General features: G+C 52.7%; 1 protein-coding gene and 1 long non-coding RNA gene across 2 annotated transcripts in view; both read left to right on the top strand.

Annotated features, from left to right (window-relative positions):
* The window catches only part of LOC117070509, a 35719-nt gene that overhangs the window by 6485 nt on the left and 13873 nt on the right, over positions 1-15361 (top strand). The window lies entirely within an intron of this gene.
* KBTBD13 (kelch repeat and BTB domain containing 13) lies at positions 5519-8870 on the top strand. Its single transcript, XM_033189755.1, has one exon. The coding sequence runs from the start codon at positions 5583-5585 to the stop codon at positions 7089-7091; it is 1509 nt and encodes a 502-aa protein (XP_033045646.1). The 5' UTR covers positions 5519-5582; the 3' UTR covers positions 7092-8870.

Here is a 15361-nt window from a genome sequence, read left to right as displayed (position 1 = left end):
TCACATCCCTGGGCTGGCCTCGTCCTGTGAAGACAGACTGGTTCCAGATGGGGCCTGTGGGGATAGAATCAATCTCAATGGAAGACTGCTGGAGACAGGGCTAGCTGTGGTCCTGCATGGGCCCAACTGCATGTAAACCTAAGCTCTGCTACTTCCCAGCTTGTGTGATGCTGGGATGTTACTTGGCCTCTATCGGTCTCAGTTTCCTCATCTTTAAAACTTGACCAACCAGGAGATGGGAGCTGCAAGATTCTAGCTCCGTCTGAGGGTGAACTCTGTAACCATCTGACTGTCCATAGTTAGAAGGGACTGTCTTTGGTGGAACTGAACCCCTCTCCCCTGACACTGGCAGCAACCAAGGGGGTGACCACTTCAAGGAAGTGTTGTAGAGGAGACTCCTTTATGACTTGCATCATGCAGTAAGATGACCCTTAATTCTCTTCCAGTTCAGAGATTATTTAAGCTGGTGGCCAGCTGGTTACTGGGGCCCTCAGCTGTTACAGCTCATTGCTCAAACTCTGCCCCTCCTCTGAGGCTTAGGAGGAAAACAGTGACCACCTCATGGCTGCGACCCATCCCTTTCTCCATCCCCAGTTTCCTCAGCTAGGGGCTGCTACTGTCAGACCCTGGAATAAGCTACTTTGCCCTTCCGGGCCTCAGTTCCTCATCTTTAAAATAGGGACAAGCCTTGGCAACATGGTGAAACCCTGTCTCTACAAAAACATATAAAAAAATTAGCTGGGCATGTTGGCGTGCACCCATAGTCCCAGCTACATCAGAGGCCGAGGTGGGAAGATAGCTTTAGCCCAGGAGGCGGAGGCTGCAGTAAGCTGTATTTGTGCCACTGCACTCCTGCCTGGGTGACAGAGTGAGACCTTGTCTCAAAATAAAATAAAGCAGGGACAATATCAAGAAGTATATTAGATAACATGTGTCCTATCCAGAGCTTGGCCCATGTCCCAAGAAAGTAGAGGTTAGTTCCGTCTACTCCTCTGGATATAAATAGCACACATTTCTCATCCACCTACAAAGAAGTCACAACCGTTTAGTGACCAGAAGTTTGTACACTTCAGATCAAGAGAGAGGTTATTCTGCTAGGGCAAGTAACCCAACTCTCCTTACCCTCTACCACCAACCCCCATCAAGGGTCTCATAGGAGGCCCCCGGGCACTCAAAGTCTAGAGGATGTGGCACCAAGCCCAGCCGTGGGCACACAGCAGGTGCTCAATAGATATCTCTGTAGTGAACGACTGGAGCAAATATAGGTCTACACACGTAGGGCCTGTGAGGTTTTTCTGATGGCAGGACCTACCCTTGCTACCCAACCCCCAGGAGCCCTTTCATATAAAGCTAAGCTTTTGGTCCCCTTTTGTGATGTGGTTGCCTCTTCTGGAGGCACAACATGGCAACCACTTTTGTGGTTGTTGAATGATAAATTCAGATGTCAAAGCTGAACAGAACCTTAGACAGCAGATTCAAATTCCACTTTACAGATGAAGCACTGTAGCCTGAAGAGTTTGGGTAGCTTTTGTAAGTCAGTGGTGGCACCGGCATCAGAGCCCAGGCAGGAATCCTGACTCCCAGTCCAGTGCTCTTCCTCCTCCAGGTCCAGGCAGTACAAGCCACTCACTACTCTATGTGCGGAAACACCTATGTGCATGAGTGGCAAGGGCCAGGGCATTCCCATCAGACTTCAGAGAGTGGGGGTGTCTCCCAGGGTAAGGGTTATATCTTTTCTCTCAGACCGGAGACTTCCACAGGTTAGCGCCCCAGAGAATCTACTTAACAGACGCCTACTGTGTGCCGATCACTGTGAATACAGAGATGAACAACACTGGGTCTGCGCTCTAGAAAGCCTCAGAGTCTGAGGCAGGTTCCTTTCTCCTTTCTTTGCCCCCATCCCCAACCTCACACAGTGTGGGGGATGCAGAGTGGAGAGGGAGGTTGGTGTGGGGTCGAGCAGGGCCTGGGAACTCTGTGGGCTGCCCACAGCCGGGATAGTTCCTTGTCCTCTCCAAATCCCAGAGGGACACTCAGTGTCCAGGAGGAGGAAACTCTCCCCAGCTGCAGGCAACACCCACTGGGGCCTTGGGGGTGGGACCAAAGGGCTGATCGTCAGCCCAGCCTCAGGAAAACATGACCCCCCACCTTGGATGACCCTCTCCCCACTGCCTGGCTGCTGGAGGTGGAAACTGGGTGTGTGCCCGAGCCCCAGCCCACTCAAGGCAGGGCTAGACTTGGAAAACATCAAGCCAAGAGCAAACTTCAGCCAGGAGGGGTTTGCGTTCCCTCCTCCTCCTGCTCTCAGGAGAGGGCCAGGCAATGGTTCCATCTGGTTGTGTCTGCCAATTACTAGGTGTCTGGAACAGGCCACTGGGAGGGAACTGTGGTCCCAGGACTATGCAGCAGCCCCAGCCCCCTGGGAGTCAGCCCTTCTCCAGCCCTGTCCCCAGCAGAAGGCAACTGTTTCCCTGCCCTGAGGCAAGGCTAGTGCAGGTGAGGAGTGGCAGCTGGGGTCAGTGGGCATGGTTTGATTCAGGCCCACATCCCCATTCATAACCAAGGAAAAGTCCAGCTCATTGCTAAGCCTTTCTTTCCTCATCTGTGAAATGGGAACAGTCAGACACCCTTTCCCTACCACTAAGGCCACCAGCAAGGACACAGTCAAGACCCAGCACTGAGAGCCCACTGGTCCCCAAGATTGGGACTATCATGCCTGCTGCCTGGACATCCCAGGCCATTCAGCCAATATCTGGCCTCGGGGAAAGAGAGAAGCTGGCAGAGGGCCTGGGATAGTATTCGTGGGGACTCCTGCCCACCCATCCTCCCATCTCCTCCTCCTCTTCCTGTCTGGTCCCTGGGGTAGAGAGTCAGAGATATTTCTGGCTGCCTCCTCCAGGCCTCTGGCTTCCCAGGCTCACACAAGTGGTCCCCACATCCCATCACTGCTTTGACGGAGTGAACTGGACGGGAGTTCCCTAGCAGGGGAGGCACATTCGTGTTGGCTCTGCAGATTCATACGTGAGGATCTATGCATATATAGCCTAAGGGGGAGAGAAGTTCCCCTGCCTCTTCCCACCTTCTACTTGGTCATTGCAAGCCCCTCATCCTCCCTAAGAAGGCCTGCAGGTAAGGATGGGACAGCTGCACATCTGAATGGCAGATATCATTTTACATATGTCTGGGCCTCAGTTTCCTTACCTTAGAATAAGGTAGCAGGAGGAGATAATTATTAAGCTCCATTCCATCCCAAGCTCCATTTTGGGACCCATAGTTTTAGCTGGTCACCCAGAAAAGTTCTGTGTAGTGGGAAAAGTGCCATGGAGCGGGCAGCAGGAGGCCTGGGGCTGTCTGCCTCAAGCTACAAGACCCTGAGCACCTCCCTCCACTGTAAGTGAGAGGATTGAACCATATGAGCCTGAGGTGCCTTCCAACTATGCCCTCCTGACACAAGGCGACTGCCCAGCATTTGTAGCACAGAGAGGCATCAGAGCACAGTGGTATAGCCCAGCACTTTGGGAGGCCAAGGTAAGTGGATCACTTGAGGTCAAGAGTTCAAGACCAGCTTGGCCAACAAGGTGAAACCCCGTCTCTACTAAAAATACAAAAATTAACCGGGCGTGGTAGTGCATGCCTGTAATCCCATCTACTCTGGAGGCTGAGGCAGGAGAATCGCTTGAACCCAAGAGGCAGATCACACGAGCCTGGGTGACAGAGTGAGACTCCCGTCTAAAAAAAAAAAAAAACCCAAACCAACCAACCAACCAAAAAAAAACCACCACCAACAAAAATACAGTGGTATAGCCATGCCCTCTAGCGGTCCCCAACCTTTTCGGCACCAGGGATTGGTTTCATAAAAGACAGTTTTTCCACAGACGGCGGAGGGGAGATGGTTTCAGAATGATTCAAGCATATTACATTTATTGTGCACTTTATTTCTATTATTATTATATAATGAAATACTTATACAACTTGCCATAATGTAGAATCAATGGGTGCCCTGAGCTTGTTCTCCTGCAACTAAACAGTCCCATCTGGAGGTGATGAGAGACAGTGACAGATCATCAGGCATTAGATTCTCATACGGAGCAGGCAACCTAGATCCCTCCCACATGCAGTTCACAATAGGATTCACCCTCCAATGAGAATTGGATGCTGCTGCCACTGATTTGACAGGAAGCAGCGCTCAGGCAGTAATGAGGATGGGGAGCGGCTGTAAATACAGATGATGTTTCACTTCTCACCTCCAGCTGCACAGCCTGGTTCCTAAGGTCCATGGCCCCAGGGTTGGGGACCCCTGCTTTAGAATCAGGCTGGCTGCATTCCAGGCCTAGGTGTGCCACTCTCTGGCTATGTGACTAAACCTCTTGGCACTTCAGTCTCTTCATATATGAAATAAGGCCATTAATAATTTCTGATTCATAGTGTTGCTATAAGCAATAAATGGATAATATCCATGGGGGAAGAAATAATAGTATCTACTCCTAGGATTGTTGCAAGGAGTTAATATAAAGTGCTTACAACAGTGCCTGACATATAATGCAATTAAAGTGTTAGTTATTATTATTTTAGGAAGCCCTTCTTCCCATCCACAGGCCTATGATCCCCTAGGCAGTCCCAACTCCTTTTCCCAGGTTCTGGAGCCTCGCAGCAAGTGTGGAATTCCCATTCCCATCCTAAGTCAGGGGCTTTATGGGATGCTCATCTGCAAAGCAGGGTTGCTACCTTTTCCATTTTTCAGAGAAGAAAATTGAGACTCAAAAAGAGATTGGACTGGCTCAGAGTCAGGGTCAGAAGCCCAAGCCAAATTAAAACCCTGGTCCTGGACCCCAGCCTGGCCCAATGTATTTGCTCCATTTATGCCTTGTTCTCCAACCTGCCTGTCCCACTTCTCTGAGCTTAAGCGGTGAGATGGGTATTCATTCCATCTCAGCGACTTCCTAGCTGAATGACCCCGGACAAGTTACCTAAACTCTCTCAGCCTCAAGCGGGATATTTCAGATGTTGTCCCAAGACTGTGAAATAGGTGTTATTATTGGCCCCATTTAATTTTTTATTTTTTTTTTTTGAGGCATAGCCTCACTCTGTTGCCCAGGCTGGAGTGCAATGACACGAGCTCAACTCACTGCAACTTCACCCTCCCGAGTTCAAGCTATTCTCGTGCCTCAGCCCAAGTAGCTGGTATTACAGGTATGTGTCACCACGCCTGGCTAATTTTTTTTGTATTTTTAATAGAGACGGGGTTTCCCCATGTTGGCCAGGCTGGTCTCGAACTCCTGACCTCAGGTGATCCACCCTTCAAGGCCTCCCAAAGTGTTAGGATTACACGCGTGAGCCACCGTTTCTGGCCTACTGGCCTCATTTGTAACATGAGGAAGTTAGGACACTCGCATGAGGGCACACAGCTGGAAGATGCAGGTGAAATGGGTATCTCCCTAGCAGCCCTCAGTGCGCCGGCATGCTGCAGGTGCACGGCATATGGTCACTATTATTACCATTTCTTCTAAGGAAATGAGTGATCACACAGGTCTCCAGATGCCCTCCGGGCCCGCAGCCATACAGACTGCGGGCCACCACATCACATGAGCCTTACTATCTTTAGCCAGGGAGAGATATTTATAGCCCCCAGGGAAGTTTTTGCTCTGAGGGAGCCCCACAGTCTGCGGCGGGCGAACCCAAGGCCCCAGTGGCGGCCTCCGCCCCGCCGGCTCGCCATGCCACGGGGTCCGGAGATCCCTGTACAGGTATGGGTGGGCGGCCAGCTCTTCCAAGCCGACCGCGCCCTGCTCGTGGAGCACTGCGGCTTCTTCCGCGGCCTCTTCCGCTCAGGCATGCGGGAGGCGCGCGCGGCAGAGGTGCGCCTGGGCGTTCTGAGCGCGGGCGGTTTCCGCATCACGCTGCAGGTGCTGCGCGGCGAGCGGCCGGCGCTGGCGGCAGAGGACGAGCTGCTGCAGGCCGTGGAGTGCGCCGCCTTCCTGCAGGCGCCGGCGCTGGCGCGCTTTCTGGAGTACAACCTCACGTCGGACAACTGCGCATTGCTGTGCGACGCGGCTGCCGCCTTCGGCCTGCGAGACGTGTTTCACAGTGCCGCGCTCTTCATCCGCGACGGCGAGCGCGAGCTGGCAGCTGAGCTGGCGCTGCCCGAGGCCCGCTCCTACGTGGCGGCCCTGCGGCCCAGTAGCTACGTGGCCGTGAGCACGCACACGCCCGCGCCCGGTTTCCTGGAGGATGCATCGCGCACGCTGTGCTACCTGGATGAGAAAGAGGATGCGTGGCGCACGTTGGCCGCGCTGCCCCTGGAGGCCAGCACGTTGCTGGCCGGGGTGGCCACGCTGGACAACAAGCTTTACATCGTGGGCGGCGTGCGCGGCGCCAGCAAGGAGGTGGTAGAGCTGGGCTTCTGCTACGACCCCGACGGCGGCACGTGGCGCGAGTTCCCCAGCCCGCACCAGCCGCGCTATGACACAGCGCTGGCCGGCTTCGACGGCTGCCTCTACGCCATCGGCGGCGAGCTCCAGAGGACGCCCGTCAGCTCCGTGGAGCGCTACGATCCGGCCGCGGGCTGTTGGAGCTTTGTGGCCGACCTGCCGCAGCCGGCCGCCGGCGTGCCCTGCGCCCAGGCGTGTGGCCGCCTCTTCGTGTGCCTGTGGCGGCCGGCCGACACCACCGCCGTGGTGGAGTACGCGGCGCGGACCGACGCGTGGCTGCAGGTGGCCGACCTGCGGCGTCCGCAGAGCTACGGCCACTGCATGGTGGCCCACCGCGACAGCCTCTACGTGGTGCGCAACGGACCTTCCGACGACTTCCTGCACTGCGCCATCGACTGTCTCAACCTGGCCACGGGCCAGTGGACGGCGCTGCCTGGCCAGTTCGTCAACAGCAAGGGAGCGCTCTTCACGGCCGTGGTGCGCGGCGACACCGTCTATACGGTCAACCGGATGTTCACGCTGCTCTACGCCATCGAGGGCGGTACCTGGCGGCTGCTCAGGGAGAAAGCCGGCTTCCCACGGCCCGGCTCCTTGCAGACCTTTCTCTTAAGGCTGCCTGCTGGCGCCCCTGGGCCTGTGGCTTCGACAACGCCAGAACTGTGACCTCTGGGCCGGCTTTAGGAGGGAGGAGACGCCGCGACTCCTCCCTGAGTTATGGCTGAGTGCGTGAAGCCGGCCTTAGAAGTAGCTGGTAACTTCCCTCCTACTGAGACACCCAGGTCTGGTGCCTTCTGTTGGTGTGCACATACATGTTCAAGAAGCTCAGGGAGCAGCGATGATGCCATCAAATCACCTGGGCTCTGCTGAGAGCTGGTGGGTCACAGTGTCAGTGAAAAGGGTAGGAGGAGTTGGGATTTGAATAATCCAGGCTTGTATGTAATGGGCTAGCGATTGAGCATGGCTGGGAGTGACTTAAGTGATGTTAATCAAACTGCCCGTAGTAGGCAAGAATTAGGCACCTGCTGTATGCCCAGTGTAATGCCTAATGAGAGCTGTAGTTGCCACACAGGGATCCAGGAAGCTTAGAGGATAACCCAGAAAAAAATCTTAACAGTTACAGGACAACAAAAAGGTTTACACATACTTGTCTTGATCCACAGAGTTGAAGGCAACATGCAAAAAAATTTAAAACCACCTACAGTATAATAAAGTGCTGAAGAAATCAGGGCAAAGGGAAAATAGGAAGAGGAAAAATATTTAACTGCAGAAAAGAGAAGAGTGTGCAAACTCTATGGAGGAGGTGAGCAGGATACCATTAGCTGCTGAAAGGGGAGGCTTAGACCATAGAGGCTGAGAGCTCAGAAGAGAAGCAGGGTTGGGGAAGGCTGGCGCAGATCTGGAGGGTCTCTGCAAGTCCAACCATACCGGCAGAGCAGCAGTAGTTGGGGCATCTGGAGAGGTGGTGAGACTGGGCCAACTTGTAGCAGATAGTGACTGAGCTGAGCCTGGAGTAAGACCTGGGGGAGGAGGGGAGAGAATTTTTCACATTCCCTTTTGGGACCCTTAGGGGAGCACCCAGCTATAAGCCCTTGCCCACCCTGTTTTTGCCATCACCACAGGGGCAGTGGACTGTTAACCCACGTAACTTCAGGTATGAGCCAAATCCTGCCTCCTCTTCCTCAGTTGTAGCCCCTCCTCCACATTCTACAGGTTTGTTCTCTTCTGTCCTATTCTGGCCTTCGCGATTCCCCTGGCCGGAATGCCTTGTCTCCTTCTCTCTCCCTGTCAGTGCTCTGCCATCCTATGTGCAGCACTGGCTGACTCAGCTCTTCGTTTTCCTGACCTGGGCTGCCTGCATTGCTCATTGGAACCCTGGCTGTAACATCATTGTGTGTGCACAACCACGTGTGCGGATTGTAAGGGCAGAGATCATGTTCAGTGAGCTGGGGGACTTCCCTGTCCATGCTTGAAATGATGATGCCTTGAAAGAACCCAGGCTACAGAGGCCACCAGTTAGCAACCTAGTGCTGACCTCTGTTGTTGGATGAGGACTCTCGTTCCTTTATCAAAATCGCCAGCTCTGGCTTTTGGGCAGATGCCTGTCCCAGCCCTCTCCAGCCTCTCCATGGCCTTGGGAAGACTTCTCTGGGTGGTCCTGATTGGTCTCCATCCCCCAGGACCTGAGGCCCATGGGAAATCTTGGCCTCATCAGAAATGGAGAATGCAGTGTTGGCATGGCACCTCCGGGGTATGGAGGCTTGCTCCAGTGCTGCCCCTAGCTGCCTCTTCTCTTGGCCTATGTCCCAAGCCTGGAGAATGCCGCCCTCAGAAGCCTGGGACCTTCCAGCCCTGGAATAGCCTAGTCTCATAAGTCTCAACAATAAACCCTCAGTTTTTCTTCTTGTGAATGATGTGTAAGGTACTTTCACATCTGTCTTCCCCCTCCAGACCTACCTTGGGCCTGGGAGTTGGGTACCCTCTTCTTGTGACAAAAACTGACCCACTGGCCCAAAGCCACACAGCATAGCAACAAGAGTTTCTCACTTGTAGTTCTATCAAAGTGTAATTCATTCCTTCCTTCCTTCCTTCCTTCCTTCCCTCCCTCCCTCCCTCCCTCCCTCCTTCCTTCCTTCCTTCCTTCCTTCCTTCTTTTTTTTTTTGAGACAGGATCTTGCTTTGTCCCTAAGGCTGGAGTACAGTGGTAAAATCATGGCTTACTGCAGCCTTGACCTCCTGGGCTCAGGTGATCCTCCCTACCTTAGCTTCCCGAGTAACTGGGACTACAGGTGCACACCACCATACGTAGCTAATTTTTATAAAATTTTTTGTAGAAGTGGAGTCTCACTGTGTTGCCCAGGCTGGCCTTGAACTCCTGGGCTCAAGCAATCCTCCTGCTTTACCTCCGCAAGTTCTGGGATTACAGGCATCAGCCTCTGTACCTGGCCTCAAAGTGTAATTTTTATCACACATCAAAGATTTATTTAACTCACCTATAAGAGAACCAAAAAGAATGGCAAAGCTGATTGAAAGAGCATTTGAGAGGCCGGGCGCGGTGGCTCAAGCCTGTAATCCCAGCACTTTGGGAGGCCGAGATGGGCGGATCACGAGGTCAGGAGATCGAGACCATCCTGGCTAATACGGTGAAACCCCGTCTCTACTAAAAAATACAAAAAAACTAGCCGGCGACGAGGCGGGCGCCTGTAGTCCCAGCTACTCGGGAGGCTGAGACAGGAGAATGGCGTGAACCCGGGAGGCGGAGCTTGCAGTGAGCTGAGAGCTGGCACTGCACTCCAGCCTGGGCGACAGAGCGAGACTCCGTCTCAAAAAAAAAAAAAAAAAAAAAAAGCATTTGAGAGAGAGATTTGTATATTTAGTTGGAAGAGACATACTAAAATAAGTTTGCTAAGTTAGAGACAAAACTGGTATATGCTTTACAGGACAAAAGCATCATTTTTTTGGTTCTCTACTGAACAAAAATCCTTTGCATCTTTACATACATGCATGTACATATTTGTGCATATGCCTACAAGTTAGCATGTGACTTCACAAAGTCTGGGCTCTAATCTATAGTAAATTGTAAGGCAAAGGTACATTCCCCTTGAAAATTAAATAACTCTTCTTTGTTCAACCCTGTCCCAAAGTGACAGTGAAAGAAAATAATCCTCCTTTTGCCTTACTTCCAAGTTACAGATAACTTTTCATAACAGTACAGAGCGTTTTCTTCCTTGCTCGTGCTTCCTGACCAGTGCTGAACACCTGAGATGTGCCACATTGTGATCCGTCAGCTCATAGTCTCTCTCATCCCACAGTGTTGTCTGCACTTGAGGCTGTTCAGCCCTGGCCTGCTGGCTCCTGGCATTTGCTTGTTCCTTCATCCAGGGCGGCCCTTTCTGAGATGCCTTTTGTGCATAATAACAACACTGTTCACAGAGAGCTTTCCCACAGTTGACTTGCTTGAGCTTTTAAGAATTTTAAATGGTAGATAGTTTGGCAACACCCCTACTCCAGCAGCTTAATGGAGGGGAAAAAGCTCAAGGGTCATGTGATTAGAAGAGGCTCGTTAGGAAGTGGCAGAACCTGGCTGTGAACCCAGGGCCATAGGCTTGTCTTCTGTGCTGCATGACTGCTTGGCCGACATCCTGAGATGGACATGGTGTTTCCAACGGTCTCCTTAACACTCCCTCCCTTTTGCCTTTCTCTGTGTATCCCCACCTCTTTTGGGGGTTCGTTTGTTCTCTTGGACTCAGCCTTTTCTCCTCCGTCTTCCATAGGAAAGTTAACTAGTTCTCTTCCCTTAGGATAGACCTGGAAAACCAGTAGCCCCATTCAGCCCAGGTAATGACTGGTGTAGGCCCTGGGGGATATTTGCACAGGTAATGACTAGTTTAGGCCCTGGGGGATATTTGCACATTCGCGATTCATCTCAGGAAGTGTGGGGAGCTTTTGTAAACCAGTTTTTGTAACCACCGCTGCCTAAGGGTTCTCACAGGTAAAGCTTTGCTCCACCCACAGCATGTGTCACTACTGCCCACCGCCCTCAGCAGGGATGGTGACTGTGCCTGGGGTGCTGGTGAGGAAACCAGCAGAAAGCCAGAATGACTCACCCAGAGGCACACAGGCAGTCACGTGGAAGAGGAGGGACCTGAACTCAGGACTTGGGATTCTCGGCCTCTCATTCCTCAGCACCTCGGCTTGACTACTGCATGAAGGTGTGGGGGCACAAACCGGATGCAGCTGGGCAAATTACAGAAACACTTAGGAGTTCCTGAGCTCAGAGGGCTGGGTTTGAAATCTCTCGGTCCCAGCCCAGAGGTTTACTCTGAGAAGTCCGTCCTTTCTGAGAGGCCTGCATTCACACAGCTTAAAGCTGCAGGGATCATTTTCCCGAACCTAGTGGCAGCCCTGCAGCCCTGCAGCCCGACACTCTGGAGCTCTCTCCAGTCTTCCACAAACGTTCTCCTTGCCCCTGACTCCGGATGTCCTGCACCCCAAGCCTTCCTCTCCCTGAAATCATCTTATCTGGTTTATATAGCCTGCCCGGCAGAGGCAGAGAAGCTGCCCCACCCCTGTCCTCCACCCAGGACCCGCTTCCTTGCTGGCTTCCCTTCAGTGTGCTCACAGGGCAGCCAGAGCCATCCTAGTTCAACAAAACGCCGGTCAGAGCACGGTGCTCCCTCTCTGGAAGGCAAAGTCCTTTCAGACTCTCCTACCCTGTTTCCTCCCTGACTTCATCTCCCACTCCTCTCTGGCCTCATCGCTCTTTGGACACACCAGGCACACTCCCAGCTCAGGGCCTGTGGCCGGTGTCCCTCTGCCTGCACACTGCCTCACTTAGCCCCACTCTGCTTCCTGCAGGTCTTGGCTCAGACGTCACTTCGATCCTGCGGGCTCTCCTAACCTCCCTATTTAAAATCTACCTCCCGCTTCTCTATGTGTTCTCCCTTTTCCTGTTTTATTTTTCTCCATAGCGTTTAGCATCATCTTTCATGCTATCTTTTCACTTATTTGCTGTTGGCTTCTCCTACTAAAATTTGAGCTCCACTAAAGTGGAGGTTTTTTTCTGTTTTGTTCACTGCTGTCTCATCAGGACCCAGAACAACGACTAGAACATAGTAGGCAGCTTAAGAGATGGTTTATATAGTAGGGACTTAAGAAATATTTGTTGAATGAATGAATGGTACTCAACGGATGTTTATTGAAAGAATGAATTGATCAATTGATCAGTCAATCAAGGAAACTCCATAGGAGAGGTACAGAGAAAGGCTTTCAGATTTCAGAGGACAGGGGTATCATTTCTGGCAGGGCTGTGGCAAGTGGCCAGGGAAGACTTTTCTGTGGAGGTGATGAGCTGTCAGATTTGCAGTCCACCTTGGGAAGAGTGGGATCTGAGAAAAGCAGCAGCTCACAGGTCACTTCTTTCAAGGGAAGGGAGGAAGCTGGGATTGGAAATGCTAATCATCACGTGAAGAATGGCTCTTCTTGGCGGTGGAATACACACAGGGCCGCTCTGTTTATTTTCCTTTGGCCCCAAGGAGCTGGGCCTCTTTTTCATCCTAATTGCTTTGCTTCAAGTTGCTGTCACATCCCAGGAACGGCAGCAAATTAACTGTGCTGGTGGGAGACACAGTTGTTGGAAGATAGGCTGCACCCAACAGGCCAGTAATGGATGTGGGATACAGGACCCCCTGGAGGAGGTCTTGTCCCAGCAGCATCCTCTGCAGCTCTCATAATTCTGCCCTAGCTGGACTGGGGAAGCATGAAAAGAGGGAGCCCTTCTCTTTGGCATCCGAGTAACTAACAAAGGGAAAATGGGCCTTTTCTTGGGCTGCAGAGTCGTGGAGCAGGGTGTAAGCCTCTAGTTCCACCCCTCTCTTCACAGGGAAGGAAAGCGAGGTCACGGGTTAGGGGCAGGCAACTTTCCTGGAGACAGCAATGCAAGTGGACCACCCAACCTAAAGCCTGCTTCTCTGGAATCCTCCTCCCATCCTCACATGTTATTTCCTTTGCTGCCTTCCAGGGCATTCATGAAAGAACTTCCCTATGGTGACCCATCCTCAGGCTACCCTCCCTGATTCCAGGCTTCCATCCTTATTTTTTCTAGGAAAGTTTCTCTATACACACACCCCATTCAGCACTCAGATTCAGCAGATAGAGACAAAGGAGTTAATCTCTAATGGTATTTGGGCACCTGGGCCCTTCAGGTCACGCACTCATGCGTACACACACACACACACACACTCTCTCTCTCTTTGCCAACTCTATAAGAAGTCAGAAACCATTGGCCCAACATGCTTCCCTTTGCAGGTAACATATTTTCATTCTAACAGGAGTCTTACAAAAATATGCCTGGCCGAGCGCGGTGGCTCAAGCCTGTAATCCCAGTACTTTGGGAGGCCGAGGCGGGCGGATCACGAGGTCAGGAGATCGAGACCATCCTGGCTAACCCGGTGAAACCCCGTCTCTACTAAAAAAAATACAAAAAACTAGCCAGGCGAGGTGGCGGGCGCCTGTAGTCCCAGCTACTCGGGAGGCTGAGGCAGGAGAATGGCGTAAACCCGGGAGGCGGAGCTTGCAGTGAGCTGAGATCCGGCCACTGCACTCCAGCCCGGGCGACAGAGCGAGACTCCGTCTCAAAAAAAAAAAAAAAAAAAAAAAGCCTAACCGCAAAGTCCCAATTAGCAAAGGGAATTTGGGGTGCTCAGGGAAGGAGCTAACACTGGTTGCAGTGGAAACGAGGGACTGAGGACTTTGTAGGTGCCACTCTGCAGAGGGACAGTGCTGCCTGCCTGCCAGCTGATTTTGCAGTCAAACCCTGGCTCTGACAGGGACTTCTGTTTGACCATGAGTAAATTCCTTAAAGTTGCTGAAATGAAAGAATGAGAGTGTCTCAACTCTAACCAGAGATGATAATTACAGGGGGGTTGTCCTGAGGATGAAATAAGAGCTTCTAGACCAGCATGTGCAGTCCTCACCTTCCAAGTTCTTTCTCCTGGTTCCTCTTCACACTTTCCCCTCCACCCATTATTGACACCCTTACTGTGGGGAAGGCGCAGTTTTGGTGAATGGACCGTGTTCCAGCAGTCTGTGCTTATCGCTCATGATGCAGCAGAATGGCACCCAGGGGACCTGGGTCCATATTCCAGCTCTACATGCCAGCTCTGTGATGTTGGGCAAATGCAGATGACGATGAGAGACTGTTACAGAGTCGCTGTGCAGATTATGTGAAGTACCTATAGTGGGGCCAGAGAAGTAGGCTGGAGTCTGTGTGTGAAGAGCCTTGAACACCAGGCTAGAGAACTTGGGCTTTATTCTGTAGGAAATGGGGAGCCACAGCAAGTTTTTGAGGCAGTGAGTGTGACTGAAAGACCTGCTTTTTGTATTCAGAGAGCAAGCCCCTCATTCAGCCCTGGGCTGACGGCTCCTTGTCCCTCGAGATCAGCTTGTCCCTCCAGATCAGCTCCTTTCTCCTGCTCCACACCCCAAGAGGTGGCCCTGTTCGGGTGACATCACTGGGCTCCCTTGACTGGCTCCCAATACAGAGCAGCAGCAGAAGGTGGGAAGTGGGGAGGGGTGTGGAGTCAGAGAACTTAGTTCCTGGCTCCCTCCCTGTGGGGTGATCTTGCACTGACCTTTTTCCTTCACTGACTCAAGTCCCCGCCGCTGACGGGTGATCCTTTCCTTACCGCCCTCTGTCTCCAGGTTGAGGTGGCTGCCCCCCGCCCTCCTGCCCAGGCGGGAGTGGTGAAGCCCCAAGCTCACTAGCCTTGTGCTGTTCCTTAGGGGCCCTCCACCCTTTTGTGAACAGCCTCTTTCCTCAACCCTCCTCTAGTGACCTGATTTGAGTGTGCTATCTCTTTCCTGCCAAGACCACATGGGCCCTGTCCCCTCTGACCCTCAGCTCTCTGGGCCGTGCCACCAAGTGGCTTGGCTGGGGCACAGTATCCTGGAAAATGCCCATCTCAGTGCCTCTGCCTGATCACACAGTTATGGGAACCAGAGGAATGTCTTACAGGCAGAGGCGGTGCCTCCGTAACCAGAAGCCAGGGCCTTGCCTCCCAAGTCACTTGAATTTGAGGGGAAAAAATGGACCTTTAGAAGCTTTCTGAGGAGTGGCTGGGAATGGAAACAGAGCCAGATGGCATGAGCTCCAGAGTGCACAGCTTCTGTCACCCCCTCCCAAGTGAGGGACCAGGCAGGCCTGCAGCCCTGGCCACCACCACCCTGGCTGGACCAGATCATTACCAGATTTATCCAAGGGGTTCTGCAAGGTACATAGAGGGAGCCCTGGGGATCCTTGCTTCAGGCCCACCCTTGCCACCTGTTTGCTGGGTGATGTGGGGCTGGTTGCCTCACCTTTCTGAGCCCCAGTTTGTATCTGTGGTTGAGATGTGTCTGGTGCATACATTTGCTGTGGGGTCAGGTGGGGGAACGTG

Source organism: Trachypithecus francoisi, unplaced genomic scaffold (genome assembly GCF_009764315.1).
Source record: "Trachypithecus francoisi isolate TF-2019V2 unplaced genomic scaffold, Tfra_2.0 Lachesis_group3, whole genome shotgun sequence".
NCBI lineage: Eukaryota > Metazoa > Chordata > Mammalia > Primates > Cercopithecidae > Trachypithecus > Trachypithecus francoisi.
This window is presented reverse-complemented; position numbering and strand designations above follow the sequence as displayed.

What these genes read in the sequence shown, in the direction of transcription:
- KBTBD13 (XM_033189755.1), top strand. Translation starts at nt 5,583, where the DNA reads ATGAGCCTTACTATCTTTAGCCAGGGAGAGATATTTATAGCCCCCAGG.